Genomic DNA, 21,306 nt, shown 5'->3' on the forward strand with positions numbered 1-21,306 from the left:
ACACAGTCCTGCCGCATGCTTTGTCACAATCAAGAATGACAGACAGAATGAAAAAAAAAAAAAAAACCCTTGCGATTATTCGTGATCCGTTGGGTGGAAAGCAAAAAATAGGCGTTTAGTTAATCTGGAATAAATAACGCGGGGTAGTACAAAGGGCGTGTGCGATCGTGTGTAGGCGGCGCAGGCGAAAGAAAGGGCAAACAAAGGAACAGAGGACAAAGCATTCACGGCAGCGTCCCCAAGGGCACCAGCTCAGGTTCATGGCTTTCGGTGCAGCCCTGGACCGCATAATCTCTCTTAACCCGTCCGATAGATAATTATTTGCAAAGCTATCTTCGCTGGTTTTGCAAAACGCAGCGCTGTCGCTTCGCGAGCCGTTCTTTCCCGCTCGCCGCTCGCTCCTTTCCCCTCTGCCTCTAATCTCTCCCCTCCTTCCCTCCCTCCCCGCAGGCCCCTCCCTCCGCGCTTCCTCGTCACCGAGCCCTTTTTCTGGCACTGCCTTGTCGCGGGAGAGAAGGATTTTGTTTCTGGCGCTTGGGAGCAGAGCGGCAGCAGCTGGCAGGTCCCTGCTTCGAAGCTGCATCTCGTCTGCCTCGCCTCATTCTCGCCGCTGCCAGGATGTCAGAGAAGTCCGCCGACGAGGCTCCGGTGGAGCTCGGTGCCAAGGTGAGAAGCTCAGATCGAGCAGGTGGCTACGCGCGGGACCTGGGAGCCCCGGGTCTTCCAAGCTCGGTCCATTTCGTAGCGATCGCGGTGCGCCAGGACTCTTTCGGAAAGGCAGCTGTGGAGGAGGGGAAGAAAGACGCGCTCGCCTTGCCTCCTTTCCCGCCGCCGCCAGCCTCCTCCGGGTCTGATTCTCCTGCCTGCTCCCTTCTCCTTCCCTCATCCTCCTTGCGCCCCGTGCGCGCTTCCTTTTTGTTTCCTTGGAAATGAGCAGCTCCTGGCTGGGGACTCGGGTCGAGAACAGCTCCCCGCGCGCTGAGACGCTGTGCGGGCTTCGGTCCTTCAACCCCCGGAGCGCCCTCCTCTCGGTGGCCATTAACCCCAAGCGCCCTTGGCTGCTTATTTATTTATGTATTTATTTTTGCCAAAGGTCCTTTGCCTTTGGAAACTGGCGACGGTCAAGGCAGACGTCACGGTTCCGCCGAGAGAAATCGCTCTTCTTTTGAAAAGCCCCGTTAGGCAACAATGGTGAGGGGGCTTCGTCTTCAAAAACCCGCGCTCTCTTGGGCTCGGCGCTCGAAAGGTGCGCTGCTTGGAAAGAAGGAGGCCGATCCTCCCACCGGGGTGCTTTGGAGGGCAGAGGAGGCTAAACCGCTTCGCTGTATTAGGAAGAAAGCCGTAAGGCGGAGGAGCGCAACACAAAGCCAGGAAAAAAAATGGAAGGCAATTAAAGGGCGGGGGTGCGCGCGGGCTCGCGCTTGCCTGCCAGGTTGCCAGCATATGCGTCCTTCCCATCGCCGGCTCGTCTCTGGAGGCATCAGATTTTAGGTATTGGCGGCTTTAGCGGTTCGACCGTTAGCAGCATATTCTCTACATCTGTTCCGGAAGCAGCAGCGGGTGTTAACTGGCGTTCAACGGAGCAGAAAATGGGTTACCGGCCTTATTGTATTCTTGTGGGGTACGGTCCCCAAAGGATAAGACAACACATCCCTCAGAAAAATCGCTTACATCTTTCAGCTGTGGGTGTGGGGGGGGGGGCGAGATAGATAATACCAGGCATCGGTTTTTACCCCCTATCTTTTAATTTACATTCCATCAACTAGTTTATGAATAAGAGCCATTTGAAATTAATTAAAAAGCAGGTGAAAAGAGAAGTAAAAATAGCCAAATATTAGTCACAATATTAGGAACAAGAGTCTTTGTCACTGAGCACTTCCATATGGAATGAAACACGAGGCTTTTAAGATGCAAAATCCCTCATGTGTTTATTTGGAAGTAAACTGGAATCTAATGAGACTATGCTTATATGCTTCCCTTGTGCCTTTACAGAGAAGGGCAGATAAATAGCAAACAGCCCTTGTGTTCCAGGGCTGAAGCTTGCTTGCACAATTTTTTTTTTTAACCAGTTGAGAAGGAAAATAAATAATTAATTGAAACAATCCTAAGGGCAGCCAGGGACATGGGGATAAAGGTTAAACATTGCAGAGGACTCAGTCTCTCTTCTGCTTTGGCTTTGCTGTGATGAAAACCAAAGAGAACTGGAAGTTGGCTGTATAATTTTCCATATAGGGTAAGGTGGTGTCTTTGTAGCCCAGAACTACATGCTTAATTCTGTGCAATAGTTTCAGAAGGAAGATGGCCTTGTGATCTTCCGTTTGTTGTGCCCAATTTAACAGCTTCCTTCAGAGATGAATTGATCTGAACAATTATTTGCCATTTTATAACTGGATGATATCTGTTTAGACATGTGCTTCATGTCTAGTCTTTCATCCAACACTGAGGGCCTTTAAATATTAAGGCCATTGTGCACTAAAACTTTGGACACAGACCATCCATGTGGGAATTCAAAAAGCTACTCTAAATAGCAGGATAGTGGGTAAAGTCAAAAGGTAGTTGTTTTACAAAGAAAATCCAGAACTGGCCCACTATGAAGCTCCTGAATTTGAGGAAGAAGAAGATAACATGGAAGTTTCATTTGAGAACTGGATGTGTTGAATAAAGCTGTTTGGAGGGAGAGCCGCAGATTTGGATGCTGTGGGTCTGTTACCCAAATGATCAATTCAGGTGAGATTAGTATGTAACTAGGCCAGAGTAGGCTCCCCTGTGGCTGGCAGGCAGGCAGGCGTCAGAAATATTATGTCTTCAAAAACTACATAATGCCCTCTAGTGGAAAATGACAGCTCAGAACCTTTCTCATCTATAGGATACCTTGTACCATTTTGTCCCGCCCTCTGTCTCAATTATATACTGACACTTGTCTACACTATAATTTTAGTTGTAGTTGCATTAAAGAGAATGTGCTTTATTGTTTAGCTGGCCCTTGAAGGAAATGATGTAAAATTCAGGTGTTTGTTTTTAAAAAGACAGATTCCCCCCCCTATAAATTCCCAATACAAAAAACAAAAAGAAATTGTACAGTATTCCTGGCACACATCTCCTGCCTTCCATCTCTGTCTGTCTGTCTCTCTCTGTCTCCCAAGGAGACAGATGGCTTGGGGGTGGGATCTTCTCTTATCCTGTTAAGCACCTTTATCCTGCCTTTATTTTTTATAGATAACTCAAGGTGGCAAACATACATAATACTCTTCCCTCCTCCTATTTTCCCCACAACAACAATCCTGTAAGGTGGATTGGGGGGGAGGGGGGAGGGAGGGAGAGAGAGAGAGAGAGAGAGAGAGATTGGGCCAAAGTCACCTAGCTGGCTTTCATGCTGAGGCAGGATTAGAACTCACAGTCCCTTGGTTTCTAGCTGATGCCTTAACCATTAGACCAAGGTGGTTCTCATTGATTCTGCCATCTTAATAAGTTTTCTTAATCATGGAAACATGTTCTTGGTTGATAGTTGCAGAGACAGTTACTGGAATATAGCTGAGTTACATGTTTGCTAAAGTAGCACTGTGTAGCACAGAGAGGGTTTGAATTCCCATCTGCAAAGCTGCATCACAAGCATTATAGAGATACAAGAAAGCCACTTTCTGTATTAATATTGAGATTTAATGTTACTTCTAATGTACTACAACTTAGGAAGCAATTGTAAGGGTTGTACTTATTTCATGAGATGTTGTTAAAGTAGGTTGCAGATTTTATGCATCATTAAAAACAGCAGCGTAGGAAATGGACAGAGCACAACTCTTTTGCAAGTTGTTTTCCACACAGTCCAATTAAAAGGATGATGATGGATTGGTGAATTCTGCCACATGTTTAGTGAAAGGTGCCTTTGGAGTGTATGTCTCAGGCTACAGGTAACTTATGTAACAACTACTGAATATTGACAAGCCCTCAGTTGGATTTCAATGTTTCCTGCCTTATCTGGGTTTCCTTATTTGTTACAAATGTCAAAATAACAGACATGTGTGATTTCAGTGACATACTGTGATTTTTGTAAAAAGTACAAAGCATCTCTCCAGTGTTCTCTCCTATAATGTTCAATCCTGGCTGCTTTTGCATTTCATTAAATGATCTTTAAAAAAACAATTGCTGAGTCATTCCTTCAGCTGCCTCACTATTTTGCAACATTTCTTATTATACCAGCCATGCTGAATGTGACATTAATGTAGTTTGCATCCCCTCTTTTTAGGAGCTGAAAGAGAAGAAGGAAAAGCATGAGGAGAAGTCCACCCGCAAAGACAAGAAAGAGATCGACAAGAAAGAGATCATAGAGGTAATTGGGTCTGTGTTTCATGTGGGAGCCGGAGGTGTGGGGGCATGGCAAGAATCAGGCATAAGAAAGAGGGCAATTTGAGGAACTGCATGGGGTCTGCCCACTTCTCGCTTTTTTTGATGGACCTTCTGATTGCTTATAATGATCATTATTGAACCAAACCTACCACGCTTGAAATGATGAAACAATAAACATAGTCTGAACTGAAAAAGTTCTTTGACCTAAAGGAGAGTGGCAATGCCAGTCATCAGCTTTATTCATCACTACTTTCCTGCAAAGTGATAAGAGCTTTGGAGTTGCAAAGTAAAAGCATGCCCCTGAAAGCAGTGTGGAGGTGCAGTATCCAATCCCTCTTTTCATCAATGAAACTCTTGAGAGCCTAGGAAGAGGTGGAGTACAATCTAGCCGCAATAGAGGATGCTGGGAAATGGACTAAAGCAAAGAATGAACAGACAAATATTACAAAGTTTCCACTGGCTCAGACTTCAGGTATTGAAGAACTGAAGACCTGGGGTAAAGGAGAGTCCAGAGAAGGCAATAAAAAGTCACAGGGCCAGTGACGCTTCCCAAGGTTTGCTTCTAGAATTCCAGTGGTAAGAAAAATTAGGAAAGAGGAGCATAACAAATAGCAGGTAGCAAAAGGGGCAGCCTTGATGTTTTTCAAATGCTGGGTGAGTTTTTCATAGTTCTGTCATTCTTTTTTCCCCTGGTAAGTACTTTGTGGTTAAGAGCTGCACAGTTGGCATACATTCTAAAATTTGTGGCTTCTTTTGGCTTAGCAAGGCGGTCATTAGGTCAGCTCTTCTGTACCTCTGTCTGTCTTCGGGAGCTGCGGAGGGAGTCCATGCAGATGGCAGAAGCACAGAGGGCAAGTGAGATTACTGTTGGCTACTATAACCAATTCTACATCTTGGAGCTTGCTTTGAAGGGAACCAGCAAATGAGCAGAGTTGTGTAGGTATTAGGCTAAGAAGATGTAATTCAATATTTTATTCTCAGAATGGGCATGGATTGATTGCCTCCCTAGAAACTTTCTAGATTTGTTATGGTATTGGTGGATAAAGTTGCTCCCCCCATTATAAAAATACATCCACCTTTCAGGGAAATTATTTTCTCTGTGCAGAGAAGGACAAAGACTGAGTTTGGAGCAAAACTATAGATATGAAAGCTCCATCTGTACAATCCAAAGTCTTGGTGACAAGATAACGTTCTGCTGTCACATATTTACTTGGTGTATCTTGCACTGTTCCTTATGGTCCTTTTCTCCATCGTTCTCCTGTATAGTTCACAGTAGCATCCCAAAACTTTGATTCAGCCTTTTGCATAGTAGTTCTTTTTCATCAGAGTAACCTAAAAACAAAGATGAAGTGGAATGCACAGTAAGAAAGTTACTGTTGAGTGCCTCCATAATTACAAGTAAAGCAGGTATTAAAGACACTCAGAGGTTTTAGTCACAAAGTATTTGCTAGAAAAAAGCAATAACTATAGACAAATGAAGAACTGACTCAGCATATGAAAGCCATAACTAGGACTTGACATGTGACTGAAAATCTTTCAAGTGATAATGTCAACACACGTAAAAGAAATACTACTACTACTACTACTACTAATACTACTACTACTAATAATAATAATAATAATAAAGTTGGAAGGGACCTTGGAGGTCATCAAGTCTAACCCCCTGCTCAGGCAGGTAACCCTATACTATTTCAGACAAAGGCTAGGCTCTTAACTATGGATCAGTTGTTGAAATGCCTAATATAGTGTGTGGAATGTGCATGCATCCATCCTGATTCTTATTCTATCCCCATGCTAGTTCTCCAACCACTCTAGAAATGGATTTAGAATGATAGCTGTGCTTTGAAAAACAGTAGACAAGAGGAGGAAAAAAGAACAGGTTCATAGCATAGTCCTGCTGATGAAACTAAGAAATTTTTGTGCTGAGAGTTGCTAGAACAGGACACTCTCAAGTTCTCAAAAGAAGAGTGAGCAATATGTGTAATAGAGTAATGGTGGCTATAGTTTCAACCTGTCTTGGGGGTAGGAGATGAAATAAACACATAAACACAGCCAAAGTCTGCTGGAGTTAACTTTACGAAGATAATGGATTGAACACCTATTTGGCAGGTGACAATTGTTTTATCGTGTGACTTTATGCAGGATGATGAAAATGGGGCTGAGGAAGAGGAAGATGACGAAGATGCAAATCCTGAGGATGTAGATGATGAAGATGAAGAAGATGAAGGTAAGAGCAAGTCATCCACATAGTTCATAAACCTTTGGTAAGTGAATTCCATGGGCAGTTGATTTACTCTTTATTCTAATTCCAAGATGATGAGAATGAGCGGGAACCGGATACACATGCAGTAAAACGATCTGCAGAAAAGAAGCAGGAAGAGGTGAGTAGGAACTCTGTTTAATGTGTTCAGGAATGCCTTAATGGGAATGTACAGGGAAAGTCAGCAACAAAATTGATATTAAGATAGCATCTAAGTACCCAGGGGCTGATTCAACACTACAGCAATTTATTTATCAAATTTAGACACTGCCCATCTCACTATGTAAGTGACTCTGGGCAGTTTACAGTCTCCTTTGTATAAAGGCAACAAATAGGATGATTGAATACATAAGTATGTTGAGAAGTTAGTCTTCATCTTTAGACAGATTTGGACTAAGTGAGTCTGCATTCAGAATTTCTAGGGATCATAACAAGGGTTTCATCTGAAACTGTGGGCCTGTGCATCAACTGATAACTAACAGGAAGTTGCTCCCCATTTTCATAACAAATTCTTACAGAGTTATGTACCTGTTCTTAGGACTCTGTGGAAATCTTAATTCCTGAAGCCCTTTGTACAAGTATGGCAGAATATAGAATGGAGTTATACAATTTCTAACATGAGACAAGATTTTGGTGGTAGTGAGCCTTGATCTGTCCTTCAGAGTCATTCCCCAGCCTCGCTTCTTTCACAGACTTGCTGTATGGTAGTCAGTAAACAAAAAGTAACACAAATGGATCAAATTGACTGCACTCTTGGGTGTCAAGATGAAACTGATAATAATACTGCAGAATTTCATCATAATCATTATTATTGTTATTGTTGATATTTTAAAAGGTTAAAATATAGTGAAATATCAATCTCTTTCAAGACTGTGGCTGTTTTTCAAACATTATTGGTCCTCAGATCATAGCTTAGAATTGTAGGTGGCATCTGGAACCCAAAAGAGTTATTAATGTCAGGCAAAAAAATTAACATTATAGGCACAGATAAAGAAGATGTGTGTGTGTGTGTGTTGTGGATCCACAGCAGTGGTTATTTTACAGAAACTTCTAGGGTTCAGAGTGGGCCCATTTTCCAAATTGCTGGCTGGCCCAACCAGTGCATCAATTCTTTGACTCTCCACTCACCAATCAACTGAGTTAGAAGCACCTGCATTACAACCAAAGTGTTTCTCACCAAATACATCCATCTTTTTTCTGTTTGAAGGATGAAGTTGACCCGAAAAGAAAGAAGACAGAAAATGGCTCTTCAGCTTGATCCTCTTGGCTCCATCTGCATCCTCTTCTCCGCTGTCCAACTATCTGCACACCTTCGTTCCTCTGTCTGTGCAGGCAGCCTCTGTAGTGCTGTGGCTGTAGATGAGGAAGAAGAGGAGTTCAATGTGCTTTCTGTCAAGAGGAAGCTGAAGGAAGCTCTTCTCCAGCTCCCAAGATCTGTTTCCATATTACAGTGCTCTCTACAGTTTCATTACCCTTCACCCTCCATTCAGATAGCTCCAGTCTTTAGAAACATTGCTTCCTCCGATCTCTTCCCAGAACACCTTCACAACTGCTGCCTGAGATCCTCACTTGTCTCCTCTTGCAAACTCCTCCCTGCTTCTGTCCAGCACTTCACCCCCTCCCCGTTCCTCTTGGCCCCTTCCACAGTTTCTATGGTGCTGAAAGGGTTAAATCACATTTGGCACACAGGAAGTCCAGGGCCAGGGAAACTTGCCATGATGTGTTCCTGTGCTGTGCCTGTTCCCTTTCTATTGCAGGAAAAAGGCAAAATGTAGTGGTGATGGTGGTGGTGATGATGATAATACAGTAAAATGTGTGTTACTTAAAAAAAAAATTACAGTTTTTAATTAAAACATTTTGTACAAATTTAAATGACAGGCAGCAAGCTGAATCTGGTGAACTTTTTTCTTCCTGGAGGCAAAGCTTGTTTTTAATGTGTAAAGTAATATGTGATTCAGTGTGGTTTTTTTTCCCATTTTGGGTGTTTGTTATTTTTTAATTAGGGGACCAAAGTTTGATTTCTCCCTTGTTCCTGTCAGGTTCTTTGGTTGTTTTTCTTTGTAAATTAAAGCAGATCCATCTGCAGTATTTTCTATGGCACAGACATTATGAGGATGAGATATATAAATATATATATTGTTTAGCACTGTAAATAAAAAACCTTTCAAAAAGATTTCAGATAATTTTTGCTTTTTTGTGAGGCACACACGTATGCATTCAGTTCAAGTCAGATCGAGTACACAATAATTTATTTTTCTTAAACTAACTAACTTTGCTAACTTAAAAATACATTCTATTCCTAGTTGGCATTTAATCATCTCCTGTTTGTAGTTACATTTTAAAAAGTTAGGGATAAAAGTGCAGTCATAGTTTGATGATAGATTAAGATGGAAACACCCTTTAATTATTCCCATATGTGGGGGGGGGAAGGTCAGTTGTGGGGCTGAAAAAGCACGGTACAGGTAAGAACAAAAGATGCTTATTCTGTCAGATCAAAGGCACATTAATTCCTCCATACTGATGCCTTGATGACTGATCTAGAACTTCTGAAAAGCCTACAAGCAGCAGACACATATAACGATCTCCCAACTTCCATTGCCCAGCAAGATTATAGCATGTAAAGCTGAAAGCTAGTAGTCACTGATAACCTTCCTTATGCATTTATTCACTTTTATACATCTCCAGCTTGGTTGTTATCCCTGATTTTTAGTAACAAAATCGAGTTTGTGTATTGTGCAAAGAAAAACATTAGAAATTTAGAATTCTGGAGGAGAGAAAGTGCATAAATCTATGATAATTCTACAGGAGCCAAAAGGTGTAAGAAAAGAGTTACTCATAGTAACAGTAATGAATAAAAACATGGTTTCAAAAATCTTTCAATAAGAACTATACTGGGCCTTCCTTTTGAAGTTTTTGTGATGATTTTGTTATTTAGTAAATGAGTCTTTCGGTGATCAACAATGATCTGTTATTGTAACTTAAGATATGTGATACGCTAGTGATAAAAGTAAGATTTCAACCTACATGTAGTCCTCAACTTATGACCACAATTGAGGCCCAATATTTCTGTGGCTAAGCAAGGTAATTAAGTGAATTGTGCTCCATTTTGCAACCTGTGTCCCACAGTTGTTTCGCAAATTGGTGCAGTTGTTAAGTGAATCATTTATTATGTGAATCTGGCTTCCCCCATTGACTGCTCAGCAGAAGCTGGCTGGGAAAGTTGCAAATGGTGATCACATGATCCTGGAACAGTGCAACCGTGGGGATGCTGCAATGGTCGTGAGAGATTTTGGTTGTAAGTCACTTTTTCCCCAGTGCGATTGTAAATTCAAATGGTCACTAAATGAATGGTTTTAAGTTGAAGGCTACTCTGTATATGCTGCCTGTTGGCAAGCTGCCCAAGCTCCTGCAGGGATGGGGAAATTACTATTTTACTAGATTGCCGTTCTAGGCAAGATTCCTTGAGTTCTAGTTAGCAGTTGGATTGACCAGAACAGCATTGTTCTGTCCACATGTTGAATTACCTGAGATTCAACCAATGCAGTCACAAGCATTTATAGGTTTGGCTGGAATCATAATGCTGGAGAGGGGAAAGGAACAAGTTGTACTGAACACAGATTGTGCAGCAGATGCCCCACAGAATCTACACATTTGCTGGTTAGAACAAAGAATCACAGACTGATCCTCTTAACGAGTTGGACCACAAATGTGGGAAAGTATAAAGGGCAAGGAATAACTTTTGATGACAGGAATACTTGGGAGGATTGGCTATGGATAGGAAAAAGGGAATTCCTTGAAGGAAATGTACATGGACTGTATTTTAAATTATATGGAAGCCTCACATTCTTGTTAAGGGGTATGGTAAGATTTACAGGGGTCTGAAAACCCAGCTGGGTGGAATCTACCAGCAGATCTGAAAAAAAGCTAAGCAGGCTCAGATAATTCTTTCCCTGAAATAAAATGCATGAAGCTTGCTTTCTCAATTGCTTACAACATTACATTTTAAAATGCTACAACGATCATATCACAATGCAATACAGCTTCCAAATGACAAATAAAAATAGACATGTAGAAGAGTGTAAAGATGTCTAGGGCAGTGGTTCTCAACCTGTGGGTCGGGACCCCATTTGGGGTCGAACGACCATTTCACGGGGGTCGCCAAACAAGGCTGTCCGCCATTTTCCCCCCTTTTCTTTGGCCACGCCCCTGGCACCCGGTGATGTATAAGTGGTTGGGGGTCACCACAACATGGGGAACTGTATTATGGGGTCGCGGCATTAGAAAGGTTGAGAACCACTGGTCTAGGGGAATAAAAAGGATTGCCTGGCCCTTAAATAGCCCTCTTGTGAGTCTAGAGAAAGCCTTTGGAGACGTTATTGCTACAAACTGGATTATAGGTGCCATCACTGAAATCAGGAGGCCTGAAAAGAAAAACTATTTATCTCCTTCTAAAACAGTGGTTCTCAACCTTTTTAATGCCGCGACCCCCCAACCGGTCATAAGTCGAGGACTACTCAACCGGTCGTAAGTCGAGGACTACTCAACTGGTGCAGCACCGTTTGCAGAATGGGACTTTTGGCGGGCTCATCAGGGCAGAGACAGCCTGGACAATTCCTATTGGCTTTTGAAAGCCAATAGAATTAGACTCTATTCAAGAGAGTCTATTCTATTGGCTTTCAAAAGCCAATAGAATAAAAGGGAGTAGCACAGCTAAGGAAAAGGGGGAAAAAATGGCGGACTGCATTGTTTGGCGACCCCCATGAAATGGTCGTTCAACCCCAAATGGGGTCCCGACACACAGGTTGAGAACCACTGCTCTAAAAGGATTAGCTATGAACAGTGAGACAGCCATTTTGGTGGCCATTTTTGAGCAAAGCTCTCACAGTCACCCAGATTCATCGGGTGCTCCAGAGAACATTCCTGTTTCTCTGCATGCATGAAGTTTGTAATATTCAAACAAGACAGCTTTCCCTTAATTCTGAATTCCCAGAGTTCCCCAAAGGTTGCCTTTCTCAAGCAGATCAGTATTGTAAAATGTAATTTCTACAGTCCTCTAAATCAGTTTTAGCAACTTTAAAATGGATGGACTTCAATGCCCAGAATTCCCCAGCCAGCATTCTGGGAGTTGATGTCCACACATCTTAAAAGTTGTCAAAGTTGGGAAACACGATTCTAAATGATCTTTCTTTAGTGACTATAATCAATTTGAGGAAATTGCATAGTCTGATTTGAGACACCCTATATCACAGTGCAACTTGCCCATTAGAGCAGCATGCTTATCCGATTAGCAAAAGAAACTTTGCAAGACTTGTGAATCAGCTCTGAATTTACAAAGTGCATTCTAATTATTATTCAGTCCAATGTTAAAGAGAATGTCCTGATCTACTGAATTTTTGACCCTGATTCAAACATAGCTTTCCTACAATTGATCTAATGAAAGCTTTGGATATACCCTACAAGTATATACATGAATTTGGTTCCCTTTGTTCCCTCTGGTGGCCACATTTAGCATTGCTTGGAACAGAAGCCAAGGGCAATTTTTGCACATTGCATTAATAAACTGGATTTAATTCGACTAAATGCCTGTCTCAAGAACAATCAATCAGACAACTTTTCACAAGGCATTTTGCACTTAACCAGTGACACAAATCATATATGTGTAGTGCATCAATTATAAATGCATTCATGTTTTTATATAAAAGTTATTTTATATTGCAGTGGCTAGAAAAGCCACAAATCATTTATGAATTGATTCAGTTTATATACTGAATTACTAAAACTGTTGTTGTCACAACCTTTAACTGGTGAAATGGTGCCTCATAATGCAATAATTTTTTAACCAAAGTACCTCAAATGGACTAACTTACATAATGAGTCCAAAATCAGGGACTTATAACTCCCAAGGGAATGAAATTTGGGAAAGTTGTAGCTGTGCTACAACTTGTGAGCTTCATTTTCAAATGACAGTTTCCCAGCCAGTCTTGCAATCCCTCACTCCGGGGAAGCGTTCTTAAGAGAGGCAGAGAGGCCTGCGTGCCTCAGAGCTGTAACGGAGCAGAAGAGACAACAATAAAGGCTTTTTGACACTACGAGATATTCTGTGCTTATTCGCCATTAAGCCGAGGACTCAACACTGGCGACGAAGGTGGGATGCCTTACAATTAATTAAGAAGAATTGTAAGCTTACCCAGGAGTCCTGAGAGTGGCTAGGAAGACGGCGTTAAATTCAGCACCTGCCTGCCAGTACAGCGTCGCTGGAGGTAAGCTGGCTGATAGACCCTTTCCTTACACAGGAGAAAATGGCAAAGATCGGGAGACTCTCTGAATTTGATGTCACGCACCCAGAAAGATGGGAGTCATATGTGGCCAGAGTAGAAAACTACTTGAAAGTAAACCAAGTAAGAGAAGATGGCTTAAAGGACGCTACTTTGCTCTGTGTTTGTGGTCAAGATGCATTTGAAATTGCTGAAAATTTAGCAGCCCCTGCGCCTCTTGAATCTGTAACCTACACAGATTTTTAAAAATTACTAAAAGAACATTTTCAGCCCAAGTTGTCTGTTATTGCATGGAGGCATACTTTTGAACAGAGGGATCAACGAGCTGGTGAATCAGTTAAAGAATACATTGCAGCTTTGAGAAGAGCAGCTAAGCCTTGTGAGTTTAAACACTTAGAAGAAAGTTTGAGAGACAGATTTGTATGTGGGCTTAGAAACAGAGACTTGCAGCAGAGACTTTTTGCTAACGAAGCACACAGGCACTAGTGCCTACTCCAGCCAGGGAGTCACCCAGGGGGCATACTCATCATTCACCAATACCATTCAGCACTCCAGTCAGGGAGAATAACCGGGAGCATCCTAATAACTCAAACATTGCAAGAGACCTGGCACAAAACCAGTCTAGTTAGCCCAGTACTGCTACTGTTTCCAGAAGGAGGTATTCACACAGGGAGGTGGCCAGAGAGGCACATCCCAATTCTGACACCTTCGGCACAGATGGGGGGGCAACTGAGTTTTGTGGAAATACTGAAACCCAGACAGTCCCGTTACGGGACTGGGGAGCGAAGGAATGCAGCCCCGGGATAGGTCCAGTGTGGGCCTGGGAGGCACTACAGAGTTGCCTAACAGTGGCAGTTTTATAGAGGGGCCAGAGAGCCTGCAACTAGGCAGGTCAACCAGGTTATTGGGAGAACAAAGTCCTAGTCTGACGAGCCCGGTGGGCAAGCAAGCAGATCAGGCAATGGAGCACGGTCCATGGGGACCACCAGGGTCTGAAAGAAGGGGCAAATTCATGTCATCCTCTGGGCAAAATGGAATTGGGGATTCTCAGGGTCTAAGGAGGTCACAGAGAGTCAAAAGATCTCCTAAGTACCCTGAGGACTTTATAACTCTGCTGGCAAAGCAGAAATAGTGAGAGGGTGTCTGCTGTTGGGAGCAATGGAAACATGGGCATTGGGTATTAATGCCCAGAACAATAGCCCAGTACCATTTGGAGCATGGGTTGGCACACCATGCTCGTGTTGAGGTTGTGTGTAACTATTCATATAGTTTATTAGTCTTAGCCGGGGGAGAAGGGATGTTGTGTCCTGAGCCTGCAATGGTAGGTTCGGGACGTTGCAAACTGCCCGGGACCAGACTGGCTGTTGCCGGCTTCACGCGCATGCGTGAGGCGCGAAGCGCCAAATGTTGCCATTCGGTCCGGGGAAGCGTTCTTAAGAGAGGCAGAGAGGCCTGCGTGCCTCAGAGCTGTAACGGAGCAGAAGAGACAACAATAAAGGCTTTTTGACACTACGAGATGCTCTGTGCTTATTCACCATTAAGCCGAGGACTCAACAGTGACCATCATATATTTTATGATAATAAGTCTGCATATGCCATGAGTATAAATCCAGTGTATTCTGGCCCATAACTCTATGTTGGAGTGTCTGGCAGTTATTGGGTTAAATGCTAGGTATGTGGATGGGCAGTGGGAGGAGTTCAAAAGATCATGGGAGACTTCCTGGACACAAGCTACTTGGGAATCTCTTTGTCTGTAAGAAGCATGGGCCATGGAAGATCACACAATAGCCTGAGTCATTATAAAGATGGTATAAAGAGCAATATCTTCTTACCTAAAGGAAGGATCTAAAAGATGAATAAAGATGTATTTCCAGCAACACCAATCACAACGTGAACGCAAGTAATCTTTCTCATTAAAATATATTTTGTTTATTATAAGATCGTTTCTTTTGAGTTAACTATCTGACTGGATTTAAAACAGAACACTTTAAGTTTGTGTCAGAATAGTAAGAAGATATACTCATAATTTGTGCCATCTTTTGAAAGCAAATAGTAAATTGGCAAAGATTAATTCTTCTCTCAAAGCTGCAACAGTTTGAAGAAAGAGAATCAAATCGGTTAGCCTTTTCTCTACATTAACCTTCAAGCAAGCAAAGCAAAGCCAGCGTGTCTGTGTAAAAGGCAGCTTTCAAGGAGTGATTCAGAGGTTTTGTTATGCTAATTCGCTTGCTAGACAACATTTCAAAGTAAAAAGCACCTGTTCACAAGTTAATGTTTATAGTGAGGAGAAAGGAAAAAAGAAAAATCTACACTTTGTTCCTTGCATGAAAAGTTTGAATTTTAACACCAAAAGGAGCTTGGGCCTTATTCCCCTCCCCTCTTTGCCAGTGAATTACGCAGCCTGAAACAAAGAACTGTTTAATGACTGCCTCTAAAGTTCAGACAAAAGCAAGGAAGGCTGATTGCCTTTCAATAAACTCATCCATTGCCATAGTAAGGAGGAATCATCGCAGAAGCACCCCCGGATGGTCATGCAATTTTTTTTAGCTGAGTTACAACGGCCACAATTAATTCAGCACACAACAGAGCAAATCTGTTAGTTAAAGTGCAAGCTACTTAAAGTTATCCCAAGCTACCAACACCCCCTAGAAGGCACAGAGTGAACTTACCAGAAGCATTCACTCACTCACTCAAGCTGAGCACTAAGCTGTTGCAGCTTGAGGGAACTTAGGCAGAAGAAATCAAACCCAAGTCTCTTTGCTTATTATCACAGCTGATGACCCAGGATCACAGCCTGCACTCAAAGGTAGTCAGATGAGAGTGTGTACCTCTACATTCTCTCAGTGGCCACTAGCAGTACAGTGCCAGGTGGGAGTTTGTACCTCTACATTCTCTCAGTGGCCACTAGCAGTAACGTGGTAATAGGAAGAATTTGGCTGGCCTTTCTTTGTATCCCCCCTAGTGGTTAAAGCAGGCACTACACGCAAGCCTTTAACCGCATCCAGAGAAGCCCCTCTAGTGGACAAAGAGTGAACCTCGAAGCCAGAGCACCCTGGTAGCTGACCCACAGCAAGTGACCCCTAGTGGCGAAGGGGTGAACTGCACTGAAGTACCCACAAACGCAGGAGAATGCACCCAGTGGCATCTCCACCCACAGACAGCACCTCAGAAGCTGATCTACAAGTAGCAACCCCTAGTGGTCAAAGAGAAAAGTTCTTCAAATTCTCTTCAAAATAGCTGAGAAGGACACTGAACCTACCCTAACCATGGAGGAGTGTCTTATTGATTTGGATGAAGGGGTTCAATTAATCAGCTTAGTTGTGACACCCCAACCAGCCAGTCAAGGAGAGATGCCGCAAACAGCCAACCTTGACCAGTATGCAGAGGGTGAAACTCAAGCCTCCACAAAGCCAAAAATGTCTCAGGGTCAATACGATCTTAGACAACGCAGAAAGCTCACAGAAGCCATGCACTCACATCTGATGGAGAAATGGCACACCATCCACAGGCACCATGAAAGAGGCTGGGACAGATTATACAAACTCTACCACGAACAGAAGGAGGAACTCTCCCCAGAACGGGCACACGCAGTGGAAGGAGATAAGGAAGACGCCTATGTGCAATGGATGGACTCTGAACAGCAAGGACATTCAAGAACAATTAAGAGACCTAAGTGTCGACAGCGAGATGCAAAGCCTCAAGCTAATAAACGAAGAATGCAAGAAGTTTCTAGAAAGCTCACAGGGTTCCCCACAGCCCGAGCCTCACCAAAGAGGCAGTCCGGTCGACAGAGCCGAGTCCGAAGTTTCACGCCTTTCACATGCACCATCCCAACGATCGTACGCGGATCCATCTCATGTATCTGGAAAGGCCTCATCTTTCCGCCACATGTCCAAGGCACACTCCAGCGTGTCCCAACAATTGCATGTTACAGGTGCCTCCCGCCTTTCGAAGGCATCCTCCCGCCATAGCCGAGCATCCAGAATTTCACAGGAAGAGCAAATAATCTTAGATGCTAAAGCTGCTGAAGCTGTCTTTCGTGTGGCACAAGAGGAGAGGCAGAAAAAGAAGGAGTTGGCGGCCATAGAACTTGAAGAAGCTGAAATAAAGGCCAAGCTACAAGCCAAAGCAATCATAATGAAGAACGACCAAGAAGCTGAAGCCGCCAGAGTGAAGGCCGATCAAGAAAATGAAGCAGCCCAAATGGAAGCCAAACGAAAGGCCATAGCAGCCAAAATGAAGGCCAAAAGAAAAGATGCCCAAGAAGAACTTGAACTTACTCAAAGCCAAAGAGTTATGGCAGACAAAATGGCTAGAGCGGAAGGCCTTCAGAAAATACTCCAGTACACCACTTTCTTGCCAGACTGACAACAACTGGAAAACGAAGAGCGTCGTAGCCGCGTACAGACCTATGTGGACAACCAAAGCGCATTCCAGAATGCACAGATGAGAGCGCCACAGCCAGCCACAAGCCCCCCAAGACCGAGTAGACGAACAGAGGAATCTCAACGACCTCATTCACTGGTCAATTGCAGAGTTGATGTCACGACACCTAGGTCACGAGATCCTCCCGCCGTTGTTGCCACATCGAACCCGATGGGATCACCAGCAATGGCAATGACTGCACAGCGGGGAGTGCCACAAGATCTTTCCACCATTATTACCCCAGCAACAGCAACAATTGCACAGTGGGGAGTGCCACAAGATCTTTCCACCATTATTACCCCAGCAATGGCAACAACTACACAGTGGGGAGTGCCACAAGATCTTTCCACCGTTATTACCCCACAGAACCCACTAAACCATACCACTAATGGCAATCAGATGGATCCACCTGTAGCGCCAACGGCTCTACAGCAGAACCAGCCATCGCTCAGGGACGAGGTTGAAAGAGTTAGAGCCACACTAGAGTCACTAGAGTCCCTGCTGCACCAACAGGAGGCAGCATCCCAAGGAACTGCCACCAATCCTGACTACAGAGGACAGCCTCGAGCATCAGCTCTGACAGCCTACCAGGAAGCTAGCTACACTCTACCAGAAACACAGACCTTCCAACACGTAAGCAAGCAAGAGCCTGGGCTCCCTCAGCTCAATGCCAGAGCAGCAGAGTTCAGACCAAGCCAACAAGGTCCCTTGTACATGACATGGCAAAATACACCCAGCCACCAATACGCCGAAGGAAGTTACCAGCCAAACATGGCACACGCCCCTACTCCTGGAAGCAATGTACCATCGCCACCCAGTTACACCCCTATGAGACTTTACAGAAGCAAACTAGATTTGGCATCCAAGGGCGTACACAAATTCCCCGATAAACCGGGGAAGGACTACATATTGTGGAAGCTCACGTTCCAAACCGCTATCCAAGATGAAGCTATAACATCGAGCGAAGCGCTCGGACACATGAAAACATGGCTGGGACCAGCTTCCACACGATTAGTAGAGAACACTCAACTAGCCCACCTAGGCAACTCAGCTACCACACTTCTCAAAGCTTGGGAAAGGCTCGACGAGTGGTATGGCAGACATGAACTGATAGAAAAGTCGTTCTTGGATTGCATTTACACCTTCCCTAACATCAATATCAATGATCACACCCAGATGTTGGAATTCGCAGACACGCTCTCGATGCTACATTCAGTTCGCGAGCAACCCAACATGCCGAAACTTACCTGCCTCGATCAGTTCGAGAAGCAAAGGATCATAGTTAGAAAACTACCAAAGCAGTCAAGGGACGAATGGGCCAAAATATCAGAAACCCACAGGAACCAAGACCCTGACGCACCACCCGCCTTCGCTGTACTCACTGAATTTGTGACCGACCAAGCAAAACTACATCGTAATGCCAGCAACTTCGAGCCAACAAATGAGAATTTCAGCCCCAACCCAAGTTCTTCCCAAGCTACGGACAGAACCACACCTTTGGTGTATAAAACAGACATCACGCCTTCCCCAAAGAAGTCTCCAGACGAACAAATACCGAGAAGCGCTCTTTCGAACCCTCATCCAACTACCAAAGGCCTAACTTGCCTGAGTCCTCTCACTCTTTAAATGATTGCAGAGAATTTAGGAAGAAATCCCTAGATAACCGAAAGACCCTACTCAAAAAGAATAGAATATGTTTCAAATGCTGTGACTCTATGGATCACACGGCCAAGGACTGCACGGCTAAGGTGAAATGCCACCTGTGCAACAGTGACAGGCACCCAGCAGCCTTACACCTAGAACCTAAGACGCTGTCTAAGGAATCACGACAAACAACTAGCTCTACACCAGATTAATCACTGACCGAGTCCTGTTGCTAAGGAAGACCAGCTTAGACAATTGAACCTCTTCTGCTCAAGCCGCTGTTCCTGAGTATCCTGTGAATCCAGTTCCCCTCGTTCCCGAGAAGCTTGGGTTCCAGTTTTTTCTCTTCCAGATTTGGTTCCAGCTTCCTTCACAGGAAGAAGAAGACCTTGTCTCACTGGGAGACAAGACTGCATACCAGAACTATTGGCCCAGGGGACTTGCGCACTGGGCCCACCCACTTGATGAACTAGTTTACCCAGCTGAGATCCAGATCGTGAAGCCACGTGAGTCAGGTCATGACTCAAAGACACTTGTACCAGGCTGATCACCGATTTGGTCTGTTGCTGATGAAGACTGAACCAGAAGATTAAACCTCAAATTATGTATTGTCTTATGCATTATTTGATGTAACACTTGCCTTTTTTCATAATTGTGCATGTTTTATGTTTACCTTATAGTTATGCATGTTTGATACCAAGTTTTTACCTATTTAGTCACAAGTTAGTTAACTGTGAGTATTGCATGCCTTGATGCTATGTTTTTATTATTTTAGTAGTGGAAATATAAATTTCCAAGCGGGGAGTATTCTGGCCCATATAGCTCTATGGCCCATATAGCTCTATGGACCATAACTCTATGTTGGAATGTCTGGCAGTTATTGGGTTAAATGCTAGGTATGTGGATGGGCAGTGGGAGGAGTTCAAAAGGTCATGGGAGACTTCCTGGACACAAGCCACTTGGGAATCTCTTTGTCTGTAAGAAGCATGGGCCATGGAAGATCATACAATAGCCTGAGTCATTATAAAGATGGTATAAAGAGCAATATCTTCTTACCTAAAGGAAGGATCTAAAAGATGAACACCAGCAACACCAATCACAACGTGAACGCAAGTAATCTTTCTCATTAAAATATATTTTGTTTATTATAAGATCGTTTCTTTTGAGTTAACTATCTGACTGGATTTAAAACAGAACACTTTAAGTTTGTGTCAGAATACAGTGAATCCATAAAAGAGGTAATTTGGCTTCTTTAATAAATAGCACTGCAATAAGTCCACATTTGAATCTAGTTTATCCTTGCAGATATATGTTTTAAAAAATCCTCAGTGGTGTATTGCTGAAAAGAACATAACCTTATACTATTCATTTGTAGTCCATCGTGATACACAGTAAAAGGCAACGGCAGGCCGAGATTGGGTGTCTATTCTTCAGGAATGTCTCTTAAATAGATGAGAATAACACTGCAGGGATTCACATAATTTCTGCTGTTGCCATTATGCAAATGCTATAAATTGACATAAATTACATAATTTGCATCATTTTGGTAATGATATCATTAGCGAATGAGGTTAAATCATTGGAACAAAGCCTGGTAAATGGAGATTTCATTATATTATATAAGGTTTTACCATATAATGAAATCATGTCTTTTTAAGATAGTTGCCTAAATACTGTAGCTGCTGCAATGATCGGCAAAGGCTGTTCTTGAATCCAGAGACCACAAGCACTTCCAGATGAGTCTTCTATTGTGGAATTTCTTGGTCCAAATCACAGAATTCTATAAGGCTCAAAAGATGTCTTCTTTCATTTATAAACTTTCCACATTTTCCCATTTTTTGAAGACGATGTCAAAGAGGGAAAGACTGGCGAGCAGACCAATACAGCTCTTGTTCTTTTGTGCCTAGCAAAATTGTTTTGCCTGCCAGTGACTTTCATGCACTGATTGATTGCATCAGTTTATTTCAGTTGTTTCAGTTAATTCTCCTCCCCCCCCCCCATCAAATGGATTAGGGTTACTAATCGATTTTCAAATTTACGTAACCACACAGATTTTAACACAGGGGTGAGCCAAAAAGGGAACAGGAGCCCAAATGCCTCTGGATGTCTTTTAACTGAAAGTACTTCATTATTTATGAGGGGGTGGGTGCACCATCACCTACCCATATGTTGAGGGTCTCCTTAGTACTGACAACAACGATGTTTAGGACACATTTTTAATGTTTAGGGCACATTCTTTCAAACCCTGTCCAGCCTACCGCGGTTGGAGTGGATCTCATCTCATGCGGTCGAAATACAAAATTTAAGACGAAACACAAGGTGTTACCACTTATTATTGGTACATGGAATGTACGTACGCTT

General features: G+C 43.3%; 1 protein-coding gene across 1 annotated transcript; it reads left to right on the forward strand.

Moving 5' to 3' along the window:
- Positions 1–464: 464 nt before the first annotated feature.
- PTMS (parathymosin) lies at positions 465–8,774 on the forward strand. The gene is made up of 5 exons (XM_039338746.1): positions 465–666; positions 4,241–4,324; positions 6,484–6,568; positions 6,655–6,722; positions 7,809–8,774. The coding sequence occupies exons 1-5, from the start codon at positions 619–621 to the stop codon at positions 7,857–7,859; spliced, it is 336 nt and encodes a 111-aa protein (XP_039194680.1). The 5' UTR covers positions 465–618; the 3' UTR covers positions 7,860–8,774.
- The last annotated feature ends 12,532 nt before the right edge of the window (positions 8,775–21,306 follow it).

The sequence above is a fragment of the Crotalus tigris genome, unplaced genomic scaffold (assembly GCF_016545835.1).
Source record: "Crotalus tigris isolate CLP2741 ecotype Arizona unplaced genomic scaffold, ASM1654583v1 scf7180000017716.2861928, whole genome shotgun sequence".
Taxonomy (NCBI): Eukaryota; Metazoa; Chordata; class Lepidosauria; order Squamata; family Viperidae; genus Crotalus; species Crotalus tigris.